The sequence below is a fragment of the Oncorhynchus clarkii genome, chromosome 20 (genome assembly GCF_045791955.1).
Source record: "Oncorhynchus clarkii lewisi isolate Uvic-CL-2024 chromosome 20, UVic_Ocla_1.0, whole genome shotgun sequence".
NCBI lineage: Eukaryota > Metazoa > Chordata > Actinopteri > Salmoniformes > Salmonidae > Oncorhynchus > Oncorhynchus clarkii.
In genome coordinates, this window is record NC_092166.1 from 16,301,934 (window position 1) to 16,322,426 (window position 20,493).

The following is a 20,493-nucleotide window of genomic DNA, read 5'->3' on the forward strand; positions in this document are numbered from 1 at the left end:
AATCATGAGAAAACAAAAAGATAATTACTTGACACATTGGAAAGAATTAACACCAAAAAAACTGAGCAAACTAGAATGCTATTTGGCCCTAAACAGAGAGTACACAGTGGCAGAATACCTGACCACTGTGACTGATTATGTACAGACTCAATGAGTATAGCCTCACTATTAAGAGAGACTACTCTCAAGGCAGACCTGGCTCTCAAGAGAAGACAGGTTATGTGCCCACTGCCCACAAAATGAGGTGGAAACGGAGCTGCACTTCCTAACCTCCTGCCAAATGTATTACCATATTAGAGACACATATTTCCCTCAGATTACACAGACCCACAAAGAACTCGAAAACAAATCCAATTTTGATAAACTCCCATATATATTGGGTGAAATACCACAGTATGCAATCACAGCAGCAATATTTTCAATATGTGTGACCTGTTGCCACAAGAAAATGGTGACCAGTGAAGAACAAACACTATTGTAAATACAACCCATATTTATGTTTAGTTATGTTCCCTTTTGTGCTTTAACTATTTGCACATCGTTACAACACTGTATATAGACCTAATATTATTTTGGAACTTTTCTGAGTGTAATGTTTACTGTTCATTTTCTATTGTTCATTTAACTTTAGTTTATTATCTCTTTCACTTGCTTTGGCAATGTAAACATATGTTTTCCATGCCAATAAAGCCCTTAAATTTAAAATTGAAATAGAGAGAGACAGAGACAGAGCGGGAGGAAGGGATGATTTTTTGAACTTGAATATCGCACACACAAAGCGGATGAATGGTACATTATGACCAGTGGCGCACCCCTTTAGAAGGCAGCCTCCTGATTGACTGAGGAGATTACCAATAAAAAGGGAGGGTTATCAGGAAACAAACATGGCTACTCTGTTTGTTGGAGAGCCGCAAGAGATGGAAGGTGAGTGAACATTTTAAATACGGCATCTCAAATATTTTATCATGAGAGTGATGAAATTGATATATGTATGCCCGAGGGTATTTCATTGTGTGCTACTTTGTCTCCTACCTCCCTGAACATGCTAATGTTGTTAGCCAGATAGCTCGGTAGTAACGTTAGCTAGCTACCTTGCTTGTTAGCGTTGTCATTCATTAACGTCTTGTTTTCGTGCGCAAGCAAACAGCTATGTAGCTACATTAGCATGTCAATGTATTTTGTTTGAATGGCATCCTCGTTTTAATGTAGCCAGTTAACATTAGCCTAGCAACTAAGTGGGAACATTTCATGGTGATTGGTCTGTCAAGGTACGCTAGCTGGTTGGTCCTTTCTGTCCAGTCAGTTAACGTGGAGATTTGACCCTCTTTTCAGATTCTTCGAAATCTGAAATAAAAATGTCAGATGCAGTCGGGAAAACTTGCTATCTTCTAAGCTCTAAACAAGATCTAATAGTATAAATATGTTGCTAATGATGAACATGCGACTGATCAGGTAGCAGTAGGTTGCAGACAGACGCCCATACCATAGCAGATCACTTGAGTCTGCTACATGGGCGTTTGAGTTTTCCGTATAATGACCAAACTACATTTTTAAAGGACTGCCTGATTGACCCTGGCTGTGCCTCCCCATCTGTCCTCTATGTGCAGTGGACCGGAAGGGCGAGTCAGAGGAGTCTGGAGATGATGAGACCAGGAGGAAGAGCATCAATGGGGAGGTTGATGTCAATCAGCCCCATACCACAGGTGGTGGCAATACACAATCTATAGTTCCACACAAGTATAGTGTCACGCTTCGTAGACACAAACTGAAGGAAAGATTTTGATTTAATCTGTTTGAGAACATTTTGTCCTATTGTAGCTAGCGCATACTTTTACTCTAGTTAGATGCTGTGTTAAGACACCCCTTGACATGTCTCTTTGTACACAGTTAAAGAGGAGTCTCCTGTTGAAATGGATACCATAACTCTGGACCCAGAGGAAGAGGTAAGGGAGGGGGATCACTGTTATAATAGTGGTTAAGTGCTCTGCCAGTACCCAAACGCTTGCTGGTTCAAATCCCTGAGCCAACTAGGTTAAAAATCTTGATCAAGGCACTTAACTCTAATTAAAAATAAAACCGTCTGCTACATGACAGATAATAAGTTGCTATAAGTTTGCCTCATGGAATTATGAATGCTATTCCAATGTAGTTCTCTACTGAATACCTACCCCTCTTATTCTCAGGATGTTGATCTTGTCCACTGTCGTATTGGGAAGATTGAGGGACTGGGGGTGTTGAGGAAGGCGAAGGTCAGTAGTTTGACTATTGGCTGTCACTCACCCATTGTAAAAACATCATATGGTTATTTTATTGGAAACATGGGTGACATTATCACAGTGGAGTAATGGACTGTCAGCACAAACAGTATGACTAGATTTAATGTTGTGCGTGTCCAGACGCTCTCTCTAAGGCAGAACCTGATCAAGACGATTGAAAACCTGGAGACGTTAGTGATGCTGAAGGAACTTGATCTCTACGACAACCAGATCCGCAAACTTGAGAACCTGCAGACCCTCAAAGAGCTGGAGTGAGTCTGACGGGACCACACACGCCAGTGTTTCCCTCTCTATCAGCTGACCTAGAGATTGCCTCAATGATCACCCTTTAGTGTATTCCTCTCCCCATTTACACTGACTGAAGCAACTGTTATTTCATGCACCATTTCACACAGTTTCTGTACAGTTGAATTCAACTTGAATGTGTTTTGACTCTGCTCTCCAGCCAGCTGGACGTGTCCTTCAATCTACTGAGGAAGGTGGAGGGTCTGGAGCGTCTGACGGGGCTAAAGAAGCTCTTTCTACTGCACAACAAGATCAGCCACATCGCCAACCTGGACCACCTCACTGGCCTGGAGATGTTGGAGCTGGGCTCCAACCGCATCCGGGTAAGACTGGTCAATTGCATATTCACATATATTGGGATGTCTTGGAATGGAATTGGAATGTGTAGAACATATGTTTTTGCATTGGTATAGATTTTGTTTGAGTATTGTCTCAATTGTACCAGAAAATCATTGTTGCTTTAAAGAGGTGAGGAATGATTGCTTGACCTAACTTGTGTGCATGCCTTGTTTCCAGCTAATAGAGAACTTGGATGGGCTGTCCTCGTTGACGAGTCTGTTTCTGGGCACCAATAAGATCACTCAGCTGCAGCATCTGGAAGGCCTTCACAACCTGACAGTCCTCAGCATCCAGGTATGTGTATATATATCACACACACACCATGGTTTGGGTCAATTCTGGAAGTATTCCAATTTTCAGTTGGGAATAATTGTAATTCGGTTTACTTTCTGAATTGATCATCACCACTGCTTCCTGTAATGTATTAATGTTTGAAAACACTGCAGAAATGTTAAATGCACATTTTCTTGCTTTAGTGACCCAACTATTTGTGCTGTTTAGTTGCCCTGAACTGTAGAAACCCATCTAATCATGATGATACAATGAGAGATATGTGGCTTTTGGTCTCTGAGGATATGTTGTGTTCCTTTCTCTCCAGAGTAACCGCATCACCAAGATGGAGGGTCTGCAGGGTCTGGTCAACCTGAAGGAACTCTACCTGAGTCACAACGGCATCGAGGTCATTGAGGGCCTGGAGAACAATGTGAGTCGGTGTCAACGGCAACCACATGACTGTAGGGCCATGCACATTGCCATGGCGACTAATGAAATTACCCCAGGAATGCAATGTTTATGGAAGCCCAATAAACCGATGTGGTAAAATGTTCCACACACAGCCAATGCATGTAGTCATTGGTGAATACATGTGCTGTAGTTATTGCTAAGTCCATGTTGAGTCAGTGTTTGCATGCTAGTTCAATGCCAAGAATTGTTTCAGAAATCAAAGTGTCAATTTTGATGCTGTTTGGCCACATACAGAAAAAGCTCACAACTCTCGACATCGCAGCCAACCGGGTAAAGAAAATTGAAAACATCAGCCATCTAACAGACCTACAGGAATTCTGGGTAAGAGAAGAGATTTAAGGTTCATGGTGAATAGGAAAGCTAAATAATGGATGAGTCATTTAAGTGCTGAGGGATTGTGGAATATGGCCATAGACCACAGCTGAGGTCTGTTCTTATGCACGAGGGTAAAGCCCTTAGCCGTGGTATATTTGCAATATACCACAAACACCTGAGGTGCCTTATTGCTATTATAAACTAGTTACTAATGTAATTCAGAGCAGTTAAAATGTTTTCATGGTAAGTGGTCTGATATACCACGGCTGTCAGCATTCGGTGCTCGAACCACCCAGTTTATAATAAATAGAGCACTGTCACTTGTTGGAATGAATAGGTCTGTTGCTGATTGGAAAATGTATTTAAATCACATGTCAACTCTTTCCCAGATGAATGATAATCAGCTAGAGAACTGGTCAGATCTAGATGAGTTGAAGAGTTCCAAGGCCCTGGAGACGGTGTACCTGGAAAGGAACCCTTTGCAGAAGGACCCCCAATATCGCAGGAAGATTATGCTGGCTCTGCCCACCGTACGCCAGATCGACGCCGCCTTCATCCGCTTTTGACCGGGCCACACCCCTACCTTGGTGTCCCTCCACTCACCGTTCTTCCCCTGCAACTGCAAAATGGACCTCAGCTTACTGCACACAGACTCATTCACCACAGGCACACATCTACAGATACAGATGAGTGTCCTTGTATACCACATACACTTCAGCACACACATTCCGACCATCACGTTTCACTTGCCTTACCGTCTCATGTAAAACACGCATGTACACACTTACACTCACCATCTGATCTATGCTATTGTGTTAATGCATATTAATTTATTGTCAGAATTGGACTGGATAGGGGCTGGGAGGAGTGGGAGCTGCAGGGATGTCAAAAGGACTGCCCCCCCCCCCCCCTATTTTTTTCCCTTTGGATGTGGAGTAGGGAATAATTGCTCTGCCTGCTTGTCCTTTTGTCTGGAGGGATTTAAAAGGAGAAGGCAGTCAGTCTTTCTCCTTTTGTTATTGAAATTGCACTGTACCTGGCAAGAAGGTGGGCTGGCTGTATTGCTGATGGTCTATTTAAGTGTTCATCACATTTCCTTCAGGAAGTTCTAAACCCACCAGACAGTCTTATTTTAAAGAATAAAATATATATATATATAAATGTGACAATGGTAGCTGCTGCCTTTAGTGGTGCTAATACAGGGTGTATTGGTGTGTATGATACTTGGTGTGGTTGCCATGGGGATATTTAGCTCACCATAACACTAAGTTTCCCTCAAATTGTAGCTACGTTAAACAGACGCTGTATCTGTTGTTCAACGTGAAGGTTTGAACTTAATTCACACCCTGTCATAAAGAAGCATACTCTGAAACTAGTTCAATTCGGGACAATAAAGCAAATGTGCTGTTCTGAATGCCAAATCATGGCAGCACCAAGAAACAAACCAGGGGTTTGTGCATTGGGGAAAAATGTAGCAGAGCATTTTGCAATGGGGCAAAATGGGGAAAAGTTATTATTGGACAAGAGCAGATGTTTCATTCTGTTTTGTGTTTCTTGCCTGATGAACATGACCCAATTACCAGAGAGTATAACCACATGTGAAGAGTGGGATTTTTGCTGTAAGATTTGTTCACAACTGTTTTCATTGATTCATTTGTTTTTATTTAGTTTCTTAAATGGATTTGTTTTGAATGGTTCAAAGACCAAGTTTGATTATTTACAATGTCCTAATTCAAATGAATCTGCAGTCTGAGCTATACTGGAAAATAAACTATTTCAAATATTTTACTGCGTTACAGTTCATATAAGGAAATCAGTCAATTGAAATAAATGAATTACATCCTAATTTATGGGTATACAGATATGCATCTGTTGGTCACAGATACCTAAGAGAAAATTTAGGGGCGTGGATCAGAAAACCAGTCAGTATCTGGTGTGACCATTTGCCTCATGCAGTGCGACGTCTCCTTCGCATAGAGTTGATCAGGCTGATTGTGGAATGTTGTCCCACTCCTCTTCAATGGCTGTGAGAAGTTTCTGGATATTGGCGGGAACTGGAACACACTGTTTTACACGTCAATCCAGAGCATCCCAAACATGCTCAACGGGTGACATGTGGATTATCTTGTCAAAGGAGAAATGCTCACTAACAGATGTAAACAAATTTGTGCACAATTTGAGAGAAATACGCTTTTTGTGGTTATGGAAAATTTCATGAGAGACCAACACTTGACATGCTGCGTTTCCATTTTTGTTCAGTGTATTGGTCCATAAGTAAATCTTATTGCTGTAAAAAAAAAAAAAAACATTCAATGGTGGTGACATTCAGATTATGTAAAGGAAAATATGACAGTCTGTAATCATATTTCCATCAAAGTGAAAAGCCCATGCATATACATTTATGGAGTCACCTATAGTTTGCACTTACTGGTACACTTCAAGGGAAACTTGGGACAGAAGTGAACAGTGTTCGTGAACAGAAATGGGCTCAAATTACCTATTGAATTGGATCAGTGGGCTCTGAGTGAATGTCTGTGTGGTATGTGGAAAGGAATGAGTGTGTTTGTAAACTTTTATTTACCAGATTGCTCAGGATCCGTATGTCCATGCAGTACACCAACAGACGCAGAAGTTACCCCTAACCTCAGATCTAGGATCAGAAACTTTCTGTACCCAAAATCAAATTTGAACCTAAACCAGTAGTGGAATGACCCTGTATCAGTGGTTAGGGACAACTTCTATTATCTCTTGAGTGAAATGTTACCTATACAACTTGGGCTTATTCAAGAGGGTGCAACATTTAGAATGTTACAGATGGAAATGCAATGTATATTATTTCAACTATTGACTCCTCCCTTTGCTAGACAAGTTGACAGTTCTATACAATGGATTTCTGCCCCACGACGGGTTCAGAGAACAATGCCACACAACTCACATTTTTTTTTGCTCGCTTTTCGTTATGTTTGACAAAGTGCTCGGTTTACTGTTTTTGAACTGAATGTATTATAAAAAACTAAATAAAGTTACTTCAAATTAGATTGTTTTCCCACAAATGCTTACACCACTAAACTGACATGTTTTATTTTTTTAACCTTTATTTAACTAGGCAAGTCAGTTAAGAACAAATTCTTATTTTCAATGACAGCCTAGGAACAGTAAGTTAACTGCCTGTTCAGGGGCAGAACGACAGATTTGTACCTTGTCAGCTCGGGGTTACTAGTCCAACGCTCTAACCACTAGGCTACCCTGCTGCCCCAGGACCACTATGGCTGTGTTTACACAGTTAGGAAAATAATTTTGACCAATCAGGTCAGCTCTAAAAAATATCTAATAAGTAAAGATCTTATTTGATTGGTCAAAAGATCAATTAATGGGGGAAAAAGATCAGAATTGGGCTGCCTGTGTAAACACAGCCTTATGCATGCACTGTATAAATTAGATTACATGTATTGACTATAACTACTGTACTAGTGTCAGTACTGTAACGACAGGAGAAAACATGTTTCACTTAAAAGGATACCCTTGTAGTTCAACTGGTAATTTAACTACATGTTGCAGTAGTTTAAATGTGAATATTGGTAGTGTTTTCAATAATAATAATCATCACTTTTCAGCCATGAAGCGCACAGGAGGTTGGTGGCACCTTAATTGGGGTGGACGGGCTCATGGTAATGTCTGGAGCGGAATTGGTGGAATGGTATCAAACATTGTTTCCATTTGTTTGATTCCATTCCATTTGCTCCGTTCCAGCCATTTATGAGCCACTCAGCCGCTTCCACTGGTGTAGCTAACTTCTGGAACTACACTATTTTTTTTGCAAAAATAAAATAATTTCCTTCATTTCTTTTTCTTTTGTTCTTTTTGCATCAGACCTGCCTAATTCTCATTTGAAACAGTTTTTGTGTTTAATACACCAAATTCAAAATATGACACCAGAGTGATGTGTTTACCTCCCTTATCTCACCTCGTTTGCTCACATTGTATATAGACTTATTTTTCTACTGTATTATTGACTGTATGTTTGTTTTACTCCATGTGTAACTCTCTGTCGTTGTATGTGTCGAACTGCTTTTGCTTTATCTTGGCCAGGTCGCAATTGTAAATGAGAACTTGTTCTCAACTTGCCTACCTGGTTAAATAAAGGTGAAATAAATACATAAAAAATACTGTATGGGCCTACTATACAGCCAATGTAGTCAAACCAGACACAGGGCAATGAAATACATTACCCACAATCGAACACGAGTCTTTGTGTGACACCGGCAGCTAGACAAAGCTCGCGAGTACAGAACGGCAGTACGTACGTGCATCATTTGTGTTGTTGTTGGTCGCGGTAAAATGGCGGCGCTCGGGGATGGATCAGCTCCGGCGGTGAATGGGTTAATACAACAGTTCACAGCGATTACAGGTACAATTAAATTTTCCTTTAATTCTTGCAATGTTCATTGTTAATGAGTTATGTTCCAAAAATGGTCATGTCGCCCAAGCATCACAGAAAGCTGCGCAGGAAACTGACGGGGCATCAGTGCTTACTGCCCCCTGTCATCAAGGAAAAAACGAACTGGAGCACACGACCGTCAAGTGTGTGTGTGATCACCAGACTGGAGCATCTAACTTAACAAAAATGATCCACAGGAAAGACTAGGATTGTTTTGGGATGATGCCTGACGCAAAAAAAAAAAATGCTTTCTAGAGTTTCCACAAAAGTAAGACTCTGGAGGTGCAATAGCTAACGTTAGCCATGTTGTCTCGTTTTAGTGGAATGGGCGTTGGGTATAACGTCTATCTAGTCGCGCTAACCTAGCCTAGGTTCCGCCTTATAACGCAATGGTGGCTGGAACATCTCCCGCCTGTCATGTTCAAGAAGCACCGGACCAGCCTCTCTCTGCTAAAGTTACACAAAGTTTGCATGGCTGAGATGGTAATTCAATTATTCTATATTATGTCGATACAGATGGCAATTTGGCCAAATACATTCCATTTTTTGTGATAGTATCCATGTTCTCTGTCGAGTATACTTCAAAAGTGAAACGAACATGATAAAGTCTAACCATCTAAAGATGCATGAAAGTTTAGATTGCATGTAAATTGCACATCATTTTACGCAGTTCTTGATTACCATGCACGGAGATGAACCGTTCACATAGTGAAAGTACCAGGCATTATTCTGTTCTGCCAGTGCGTTTCTCAAACAAGAACAACGCATGCGCATAACCGTCTTGTGATCCTTGGGGTTCAGAGCTCGGAAAATATTTCATAATAGGCATTAAGTCAACCAACAAATTTAATAAATCCATCAAAATATATTTTAGATTTAAATCAGTTAACTTTTTTAACATCCACATTTGATATTTCGGTGTGTGTGTGTGTGTCCGTGTCCATGCATGCTACTACACTCTCCCAGGTGCCACAGAGAGTGTGGGGAAGCATATGCTAGAAGCATGCAACAACAATCTAGAAATGGCAGTGACCATGTTCCTGGATGGAGGGGGGATCGCAGAGGAGCCCAGCACCAGCTCCAGTTCAGCAGGGGCCTCCAGCAGCAGAGCTCCCCCCGCAGAGTGAGTCAGTGGCCTGCTCCATCACTGCAGAGTCCTGATATGGAGCCTGTGTTGAAACAAACCCATACTTTGAGAGCCAATACTGTCCCTGCTGTTTTTAATTCAAAGCATGTTAAAAAGAAAATGAAAGGTCTGCTCTCCTGGAGTTTAAGTTTAATATTGTCTGTTTTTGTAGTGACCAAGTGCGGGCACCCATCCCTCAGAAGCAGGACATACTGGTAGAGCCAGAGCCTATGTTTGGAGGTACAGTACTGAAGTGCCACCCCTTCATTTAGCTTACCTGAATACAACTTGATCCTAATGGATCTCAATGGCGCTCCCTCTCTGTTTCCCCCTGTAGCCGTCTCAGTCCATCTAACTGTCTGTCACTCTCTCTGCATCCATAACTCTCGCAGCACCAAAGCGACGAAGACCTGCCCGGTCCATATTTGACGGTTTTAGGGACTTCCAAACAGAAACAAGTAAGTAGCTTAGCGGTCTTTGTGTAGGTGTGTGTGTTTGCATAGAATGGGGGTTTGTGTGCTAAATCCATTTTCCTGAATTGTGCCACCCAGCCTTCAGGCATCAGGCATAGCACTACTTAAAGCCGTACTGGTGTTGTGATCATGGTCAGGTTTTCTTTTACAGTGAGCTCTAAAAGTCATTGTATGATTTCAAATCCAAAGGGCTGGAGTACAGAGCCAAAACAACAAGAAATGTGTCACTATTAATGTATACGCTAACGGCTTCTCTGCCCTCTCTCAGTCCGCCAGGAGCAGGAGCTGAGGAACGGCAGCGCGGTGGACAAGAAGCTCAGCACCCTGGCGGACCTGTTCCGGCCCCCCGTTGAGCTCATGCACAAAGGCAGCTTTGAGACGGTGAGGAGCCCCCTCCCCCTGGACACCCAAGCTCCCTAGACCTGGAGGACTGTCAGTCGACCCTCATCCAAACCACCCTTAGCTGAAAGGATTGGATGGGTTTCTAAGCAGTACGGCAACAATTCAACCGAGCTTGCCAGAGGGCATAGTGGAGCTATTACCAAATTGCTCATACCTATCCGGCTCCTTTCTCTCTTTAGGCGAAGGACTGTGGTCAGCTGGAGAACAAGTGGCTGATGATCAACATCCAGAATGTGCAGGACTTTGCCTGCCAGTGTCTCAACAGAGACGTGTGGAGCAACGATGCGGTCCGGACCATCATCAGGGAGCACTTCATATTCTGGCAGGTATGCAGTGTGCACACAGACGGAGATGAACGTGCATTCGCACATCAAATCAAGTCAAGCTTTATATAGCACATTTCAGATATGAATGCAACACAATGCACTTGACAGGAAAAAACGAATAAACAATGTAAATAAAAACGGAAATATTTACTACACAAGAAACATAAGAGGGAAACAAAAACAAAAGAATAACAATTTGAAACTGAAAGACTAAAAAAGGACCCTAAGGAAAAGCAAAGCAAAAAATGTGTTTTTAAGATCCCTTTTAAATATGTCTACAGTTTCGGCCCACCTCAGGATCTCTGGCAGGCTATTCCAGAGGGGGCATAGTAACTAAAGGCTGTCTCTCCATGCCTCTTGGTCATAGGCTTTGGGATAGTTAAAAGGCCAGTGCCAGAGGACCTGAAGGACCTACTGGATACATAACTTAAAAGCATGTCTGTAGTGGAGGAGGTTGAGAGCTTCAAGTTCGTTGGTGTCCACATCACCAACAAACTAACATGGTCCAAGCACACCAAGACAGTCATGAAGAGGGCACGACAAAACCTATTCCCCCTCAGGAGACTGAAAAGATTTGTCATGGGTCCTCAGATCCTCAAAAAGTTCTACAGCTGCACCATCGAGAGCCTGACTGGTTGCATCACTGCCTGGTATGGCAACTGCTCGGCCTCCGACCGCAAGGCACCACAGAGGGTAGTGCAAATGGCCCAGTACATCACTGGGGCCAAGCTTCCTGCCATCCAGGACCTCTACACCAGGCGGTGTCAGAGGAAGGCCTTAAAAATGGTCAAAGACTCCAGCCACGCTAGTCATAGACTGTTCTTTCTGCTACCGCACTGCAAGCGGTACTGGAGCACCAAGTCTAGGTCAAAGAGGCTTCTAAACAGCTTCTACCCTAAAGCCATAAGACTCCTGAACAGCTAATCAAATGGCTACCCAGACTATTTGCATTGCCCCCCCCCCTTTTACACCGCTGCTACTCTCTGTTGTTATGATCTATGCATAGTCACTTTAATAACTCTACCTACATGTACATATTACCTCAACTAACCGGTGCCCCCGCACATTGACTCTGCACCGGTATCCCCCTGTATATAGTCTCCCTATTGTTATTTTACTGCTGCTCTTTAATTATTTGTTACTTTTATTTCTTATTCATATTTTTTTTTAACTGCATTTTTGGTTATGGGCTCGTAAGTAAGCATTTCAATGTAAGGTCTGTTGTATTCGGCCAATATGACTAATAAAAATTGATATATATTGGGGTGCACAATCATGGATTGATTTGAAATGTCGCCTTACCATTCAGAAAAAGTTAATAACCAAGTTTCCATCCACAGTTTTATGCGAGTGAAGTCCACAAAAATAGTTGCATTAAATAGCAAATGTGCCTACTCTGGTCTTAGCACCTACGCTTTAGCCAACAGCAGGCAGTACGCAGTGTGGATGGGCAGTACGCAGTGTGGATGGGCAGTACGCAGTGTGGATGGGCAGTACGCAGTGTGGATGGGCTGTACGAGGTGTTGATGGGCAGTACGCAGTGTGGATGGGCAGTACGCAGTGTGGATGGGCAGTACGCAGTGTGGATGGGCAGTACGCAGTGTGGATGGGCAGTACGCAGTGTGGATGGGCAGTACGCAGTGTGGATGGGCAGTACGCAGTGTGGATGGGCAGTACGCAGTGTGGATGGGCAGTACGCAGTGTGGATGGGCTGTACGCAGTGTGGATGGGCTGTACGCAATGTGGATGGGCTGTACGCAATGTGGATGGGCTGTACGCAATGTGGATGGGCAGTACGCAATGTGGATGGGCAGTACGCAATGTGGATGGGCAGTACGCAGTGTGGATGAGCTGTACGCAGTGTGGATGAGCTGTATACAGTGTGGATGAGCTGTATACAGTGCATTCTGAAAGTATTCAGACCCTTTGACTTTTTCCACATTTTGTTACGTTACAGCCTTACTCTAAAATGTATTAAATTGTTTTTTTCCCCCTCATTAATTTACACACACTACCCCATAATGACAAAGCAAAAACAGTGTGTGTATATATATATATATATATATATATATATATATATATATATATATATATATATATATATATATAATTTATTTATATATATATATATATTTATATATATATATTTTTTTTGCAAATGTATAAAATCTGAAATATCACATTTACATTAGTATTCTGAGCCTTTACTCAGTACTTTGTTGAAGTACCTTTGGCAGCGATTACAGCCTCGAGTCGTCTTGGGTATGACACGACAAGCTAGCCAAACCTGTACTTGGGGGGTTTCTCCCACTCTTCTCTGCAGATCCTCTCAAACTCTGTCAGGTTGGATGGGAAGCGACCTTGCACAACTATTTTTAAGTCTTTCCAGAGAATTTTGAACAGGTTTAAAGTTCGGGCTCTGGCTGGGCAGCTCAAGGACATTCAGAGACTTGTCCCAAAGCCACTCCTGCGTTGTCTTGGCTGTGTGCTTAGGGTCGTTATCCTGTTGGAAAGTGAACATTCGGCCTAGTCTGAAGTCCTGAGTGCTCTGTAGCAGGTTTTCATCAAGGATCTCTCTGTACTTTGCTCCGTTGATCTTTGCCTCGATCCTGACTAGTCTCTGCCGCTGAAAAACATCCCCACAGCAAGATGCTGCCACCACCATGCTTCACCATAGGGATGGTGCTAGGTTTCCTCCCGACGTGACGCTTGGCATTCAGGACAAAGATTTTAATCTTAGTTTCATCAGACCAGAGAATCTTATTTCTCATGGTCAGAGTCCTTAAGCGGGCTGTCGTGCCTTTTTTCTGAGGAGATGCTTCCGTCTGGCCACTCTACCATAAAGGCCTGATTGGTGAATTGCTGCAGAGATGGTGTTCCTTCTGGAAGGTTCTCCCATCTCCACTGAGGAACTCTGGAGCGCTGTCAGAGTGACCATCAGGTTCTTGGTCACCTCCCTGATGAAGGCCCTTCTCCCCCGATTGCTTAATTTGGCCGGGCGGACAGCTCTAGGAAGAGTCTGGGTGGTTCCAAACTTCTTCCATTTAAGAATGATGGAGGTCACTGTGTTCTTGGGGACCTTCAATGCTGCAGAAATGTTTTTGTACTCTTCCCCAAATCTTTGCCTCAACACAATCCTGTCTCGGAGCTCTACGGACAATTCCTTTGATTTCATGGCTTGGTTTTTTCTCTGACATGCACTGTTAACTGTGAGATCTTTATATAGACAGGTGTGTGCCTTTCCAAATCATGTCCAATTAGTTAAATCAGTTGACTCCAAGTTGTGAAAACATCTCAAGGATGATTAATGGAAACAGGATGCAGCTGAGCTCAATTTCAAGTCTCGCAAAGAGTCTGAATACTAATATATATATATGTATATATATATATATATGTATGTATGTATGTATGTATGTATGTATGTATATACATGTATGTATGTATACATATATGTATGTATGTATACATATATGTATGTATATACATATGTATATGTATGTATATATGTGTGTAAAAAAGGTATTTCTGTTTTTTATTTTAATACATTTGCAAGAAATTCTAAACCTGTTTTCGCTTTGTCATTATGGGGTATTGTGTGTAGATTGATGAGGAAAAACATACACTACACCCTTTCTTAAATTGATAAAATGTAACAAAATGGGGTTAAAGTCAAGCGGTCTGAATACTTTCCGAATGCATTGTATACTGCCTACCCACACTGCGTACTGCCTACCCACACTGCGTACTGCCTACCCACACTGCGAACTGCCAGATGTTGGCTCAAGCGTAGGTGCAAAGACCAGAGTAGGCACATTTGCTATTTAATGCAACAATGCAACATCGGTTGAGTTGAAAATGCGATGGAAACACATTGAACTTAGTACATAAAAACTTAAGCGAAAAAGTACATTTTGTGTGCACTACGTCAACACGCACTGATTTTTATCTGCAACATGTCAGTTAGGTAGAAACACCACTGGTGGGAAAATGCAGTTCTTTATGCAGTTGTAGAGTATTCACATAAAAATCTGTTTGCCGATTGGATAAAAAACTATCTCCTGTAACTTTTTGTTTTTCTCCTTCATAACTCCCATGCATACACAAGCTGTCACATCCACACACGCGCTCACGCACGCACGTATGCACTGTGGGCCGTAGAGGCGTGTTGAGGGGAGCTAGCCTGCTGTGTGTCTGCATTTTATGTGTTCGTGTGCATGTGTGTATTGACAGGTGTACCATGACAGTGAAGAGGGCCAGAGGTATATCCAGTTCTACAAGCTCAATAAGTTTCCCTATATCTCCATTTTGGATCCCCGGACTGGTGAGGCCTGCTCTGAGTCTCTTGAGTGTTTAAACAGTTACTAATATTAAAAAGGCATGACTGACGATGCTCGTGTTTGACCGCTCTGCAGGTCAGAAGATGGTGGAGTGGAACCAGTTGGACGTTGCGTCATTTCTGGAACAGGTGACGGGCTTCTTGACGGAACACGGCCAGCTAGACGGCCCGGCGTCCAGCCACCCGCCCCCGGCCAAACGGGCCCGCTCCGTGAGTCTCTGCTCACTCTTTATTTTTCTCTCCCTCTCTTATTAAATACTGTCCATATTGCTCATTCCAGTCACATTATCACTTTATTCTCTCACTCTGTTCACTCTCTCTCCATCACTTCCGTCTATCTCACACCTCTGTTTGATGTGTTCTCTTTCTCTATGTCTGTCTTCTCGGTCTGTTTTATCCCAGGAAAGTCTGATCGACGCCAGTGAGGACAGCCAGTTGGAGGCAGCCATCAAAGCCTCTCTCCAGGAGACCCACTATGAGTCGTCCTCCGCCCCCGACCTCCCCGACTCCCCCCACTCTGTAGAGGTAGACTCGGACGGAGACTCAGACGAGGAGCCCTTCTCCGACAGCGAGGGCCTCATCTCTGTTGACGGCTCGGATAACGAGACAACAGAACCACAGGAGGGCAGCTCCTGCTCCACAGGCGGAGACACCCCTCCTGGACCAGCCCCTCCCACATCTGCAGCTGTAGCCCCCCAGCCCCCGCCACAGCCGGACAGCCCACCTGCCCGTCACAGGAAGTCCCCCCACAACGAGAACAGCCACAGGAAAGAGGAGAGCAAAAAGAACCACCTGGAGCCTCTGGCGGCTGCGCCGGCCCGCTCCCAGGCCGACCCAGACTCAGAGCATCGTTCTGGGGAGAACCATCGCACCGCAACAGGCCAAAGCTCCAAATCTGTTAAGACGGAAACCTCCGACCTCGACTGCCTTGATGACAATGGTACTAAAATGATGCCTGTGTGTGTGTCTTTGCATCATGTTCAAGTGTCTAGATTGTGTGTGCGTATCTACGATTTACGTCTTCATCCGTCCCTACTCTGACTGCACTCTTTCTGTATTGTGTGTTCAGGTCCCAAGGCCAGACTGATGCTGCGCTATCCAGACGGACAGAGAGAGCAGATCGCCCTGTCGTCCAAGGCCAAGCTTATGGTGAGAATGTACTCTTGTGCTAGACCTTGTGTTAAATTCAATTAATGAAGAAAAAAAATCTAAATCCTGGTCAATTTTCAGTTCAAGAATTGATGTTCATTTCATCACCTGATTTGACTGAGTGGAAATGCAGCTGATCCCAAACCCCGGTACACTATATATAAAAAAGTAGGTGGACACCCACCCCTTAAAATTTGTGGATTCAGCTGTTTCAGCCAAACCCGTTGTTCACAGGTGTATAAAATTGAGCACACAGCCATGCAATCTCCATTGCCAAATATTAGCAGTAGAATGACCTTACTGAAGAGCTCAGTGACATTCAATGTGGCATCATCATAGGATGCCATCTTTCCAACAAGTCAGTTTGTCAAATATCTGCCCTGCTAGAGCTGCGGTGTCAACTATAAGTGCTGTTATTGTGAAGGGTAAACGTCTAGGAGCAACAATGGCTCAGCTGCAAAATGGGAGGCCACACAAGCTCACAGAACGGGTTGTGAGCTGTCCTCGGTTGCAGCACTCACTACTGAGTTCCAAACTGCCTCTGGAAGCAACGTCAGCACAATAACTGTTTGTCGGGAGCTTAATGAAATGGGTGTCCATGGTCGAGCAGCCGCACACAAGCCTAAAATCACCATGCGCAATGCCAAGCGTCTGCTGGAGTGGTGTAAAGCTTGCCACCATTGGACTCTGGAGCAGTAGAAACATGTTCACTGGAGTGATGAATCACGCTTCACCATCTGGCTGTCTGACGGACTAAATAATGTTCTGGGGCTGTTTTTCATGGTTTGGGATAGGCCGCTTAGTTCCAGTGAATGGAAATCTTAACTCGACAGCATACAATGACATTCTAGACAATTCAGTGCTTCCAACTGTCTGGCAACAGTTTGGAGAAGGCCCTTTCCTGTTTCAGCATGACAATGCCCCCGTGCACAAAACGAGGTCCATACAGAAATGGTTTGTCGAGATCGGTGTGGAAGAACTTGACTGGCCTGCACAGAGCCCTGACCTTAACCCCATCGAACACCTTAGTGATGAATTGGAACACCGACTGTGAGCCAGGCCTAATCGCCCAACATCAGTGCCCAACCTCACTAATACTCGTGGCTGAATGGAAGCAAGTCCCCGCAGCAATGTTCTAACATTTAGTGGAAAGTCATCCCAGAAGAGTGGAGGCTGTTATAGCAGCAAAGGGGGGACCAACTCCATATTAATGGCCATGATTTTGGAATGAGATGTTTGATGAGCAGGTGTCCACATACTTTTGGTCATGTAGTGTACATTAAGATATTATAAGACATTTATAAAGGCTCATACGTGCATATAACTCTTTATAAAGCAGTTATAAAGCATTATTTAGTAAAGCGTTACCTACCTTCAACTGTGTCCTCCACCCCCCTCCAGGCTCTGGTTAGACATGTCCAGTCGAAGGGCTACCCCAACGAACGCTTCGAGCTCGTCACCAACTTCCCCCGACGGAAGCTGGCCCACTTGGACTATGACGTCACACTGCAGGAGGCAGGGCTTTGTCCACAGGAGACTGTATTTGTGCAGGAAAGGAACTAAGCCATGCATTTTCTATCTTCAGACCACGCCCATTTCACCAGTGACCCGGGAGGACGTTACAGGCCGCTACTCCTGGGCTTTTTTTATTTTGGAATTAGACCATGCCCCTATTTGGGGACAACGAACTGTGGATGAACTTCATTACCCATCATTCCACTGGGAGGAAGTGACTGGCCTGTGTACTCTTTTTAGTAGGCATTGTTGTTCATCGTCAATTACCGAATGGATTCTATTCTGATTTTAGTTTTATTCTGAGGTAATAAACCAATCGGAGTAGAACACCTTAATGATACTGTTACAAATAAGCTGAGGCCCCTTAATAATGATCAGAGCTGGCATCAGAGTTGGCTCAGGAAAACTTTACAGACTATTATCCATAAAGGATGTCAAATGTCAGATATTTTTTTGAAGTTAATACTTATTTTTTGATTCATGAACACCTACAGCCAGGTAAAGGAGCGACTTGAACTCTGATTGGTCCCAAATTTGCTCTTCTACGTGTTGATTGGGTGAGGAGGGGACTTTGAATACAGGAATTGATGGAGAGGGTCGTTCAAGGGATAATTTTTTTTTGGGGGGGGGGGGTTCCTCAACTGTCAACCTGCACTACAGGAGTGGTGTAGCGATTGACATTTAGTCTTAGTCGGTATATATATATATATATATATACACACACCTCTTTTTTTTCTACCCCATTTCCAAGAAAAGATGCTGAAATATAATCATAAAAACAAAGGGAAACTTGTTTGCTCTATTCCATTTCTACCATGTATTTGTCTATCTGCAATCTGTCTAAGTTGTGACCACAACCTCAAAAGTATAGTGTTGGTGATGATGATCATTTCTTGATACCTCCGCCCCAATGTACCGAACGATCTGGGTCAGTGTAAGCAATGGGTGGTGCCGTTTGGTGTTATCACTCTTACTAGCCCAACTATAACTAATATCTATCTTGTCTAGTCAGATATGAGGGAGAGGTAACAAGTAGATTCTGATTGGGGCCATGTCCAATATTACTAATCTGCTTTAAACCTTTACCCACAGACTGGATATGTCTGTCACAGGGTTTCATCAACTTAGCTGTGAGCTAATAATCATAACCGTGGGAGAGCTGTCAAGCTGTGGAGTTCTGGTCTGAGTGAGAAGTTTAACATGGGGTCTTGTTGCATACAACTGTCTTGAATACATTTTGGAGTATTTGTATGGCGATTTCTAGATTCCTAGAACCCAGTACATTGAATTTTATCCAAATCTAATTCAAATGTCAGGTCAGGTTAAAGGGATACTGCAAGATTTTGGCAATTAAGTTGCATTTTTTTACTTACCTGGAGTCAGATGAACTCGTAGATACCATTTATACTGTACTTGTAGACTTCCAGTCATTGCTCTAATGCTAGTTAGCATTGCTTCACGAAACTACCTATTAACTAACTTCATACTGCTCGCAGAATAAAAATGTTATCCACAAGCTCATCTGACTCTGGGTAAGTTGAAAAATGACTTCATTACCAGAATCTCACAGTATCCCTTTAATCATTCTGGGAAGTCAAAGTCCCCATTTCAGTTATGTACAGTCGTGGCAAAAAGTTTTGAATGACACAAATATTAATTTTCACAGTCTGCTTCCTCAGTTTGTGTGATGGCAATTTGCATATACTCCAGAATGTTATGAAGAGTGATCAGATGAATTGCAATTAATTGCAAAGTCCCTCTTTGCCATGCAAAGGATCGGAATCCCCAAAAAAACATTTCCACTGCATTTCAGCCTTACCACAAAAGGACCAGCTGACATCATGTCAGTGATTCTCTCGTTAACACAGGTGTGAGTGTTGACGAGGACAAGGCTGGAGATCACTCTGTCATGCTGATTGAGTTTGAATAACAGACTGGAAGCTTTAAAAGGAGGGTGGTGCTTGGAATCATTGTCAACAAATGGTTACCTGCAAGGAAACACGTGCCGTCATCATCGCTTTGCACAAAAAGGGCTTCACAGGCAAAGATATTTGTGCCAGTAAGATTGCACCTAAATCAACCATTTATCGGATCATCAAGAACTTCAAGGAGAGTGGTTCAATTGTTGTGAAGGCGGCTTCAGGGCGCCCAAGAAAGTCCAGCAAGCGCCAGGACGTCTCCTAAAGTTGATTCAGTTGTGGGATCGGGGCACCACCAGTACAGAGCTTGCTCAGGAATGGCAGCAGGCAGGTGTGAGTGCATCTGCATGCACAGTGAGGCGAAGACTTTTGGAAGATGACCTTGTGTCAAGAAGGGCAGCAAAGAAGCCGCTTCTCTCCATGAAAAACATCAGGGACAGACTGATATTCTGCAAAAGATACAGGGATTGGACTGCTGAGGACTGGGGTAAAGTCATTTTCTCTGATTAATCCCCTTTCCGATTGTTTGGGGCATCCGGAAAAAAGCTTGTCATGAGAAGACAAGGTGAGCGCTAGCATCAGTCCTATGTCATGCCAACAGTAAAGCATCCTGAGACCATTCATGTGTGGGGTTGCTTCTCAGCCAAGGGAGTGGGCTCACTCACAATTTTGCCTAAGAATACAGTTATGAATAAAGAATGGTACCAACACATCCTCCGAGAGCAACTTCTCCCAACCATCCAAGAACAGTTTGGTGACGAACAATACCTTTTCCAGCATGATGGAGCACCTTGCCATAAGGCAAAGTGATGACTAAGTGGCTCGTGGAACAAAACATCAATATTTTGGG

General features: G+C 43.3%; 2 protein-coding genes across 4 annotated transcripts; both read left to right on the forward strand.

Annotated features, from left to right (window-relative positions):
- Positions 1–847: 847 nt before the first annotated feature.
- On the forward strand, positions 848–6,272 carry LOC139376010 (protein phosphatase 1 regulatory subunit 7-like). 2 transcript variants are annotated; one of them, XM_071118051.1, is made up of 10 exons: positions 848–924; positions 1,608–1,703; positions 1,888–1,943; positions 2,184–2,249; positions 2,397–2,527; positions 2,722–2,884; positions 3,078–3,194; positions 3,499–3,603; positions 3,879–3,965; positions 4,349–5,740. In XM_071118051.1, the coding sequence occupies exons 1-10, from the start codon at positions 885–887 to the stop codon at positions 4,523–4,525; spliced, it is 1,038 nt and encodes a 345-aa protein (XP_070974152.1). In that variant the 5' UTR covers positions 848–884; the 3' UTR covers positions 4,526–5,740. The 2 variants fall into 2 exon arrangements, with proteins under 2 accessions (XP_070974152.1, XP_070974153.1); XM_071118052.1 differs by having other exon boundaries at positions 865–924; positions 1,557–1,703; positions 4,349–6,272.
- Positions 6,273–8,259: 1,987 nt separating this feature from the next.
- Positions 8,260–18,507, forward strand: LOC139376011 (UBX domain-containing protein 7-like). 2 transcript variants are annotated; one of them, XM_071118053.1, is made up of 11 exons: positions 8,260–8,367; positions 9,364–9,520; positions 9,696–9,763; positions 9,916–9,981; positions 10,265–10,377; positions 10,578–10,724; positions 14,955–15,045; positions 15,137–15,270; positions 15,463–16,000; positions 16,130–16,209; positions 17,611–18,507. In XM_071118053.1, the coding sequence occupies exons 1-11, from the start codon at positions 8,298–8,300 to the stop codon at positions 17,770–17,772; spliced, it is 1,626 nt and encodes a 541-aa protein (XP_070974154.1). In that variant the 5' UTR covers positions 8,260–8,297; the 3' UTR covers positions 17,773–18,507. The 2 variants fall into 2 exon arrangements, with proteins under 2 accessions (XP_070974154.1, XP_070974155.1); XM_071118054.1 differs by lacking the exon at positions 8,260–8,367 and adding an exon at positions 8,735–8,880.
- Positions 18,508–20,493: the final 1,986 nt, after the last annotated feature.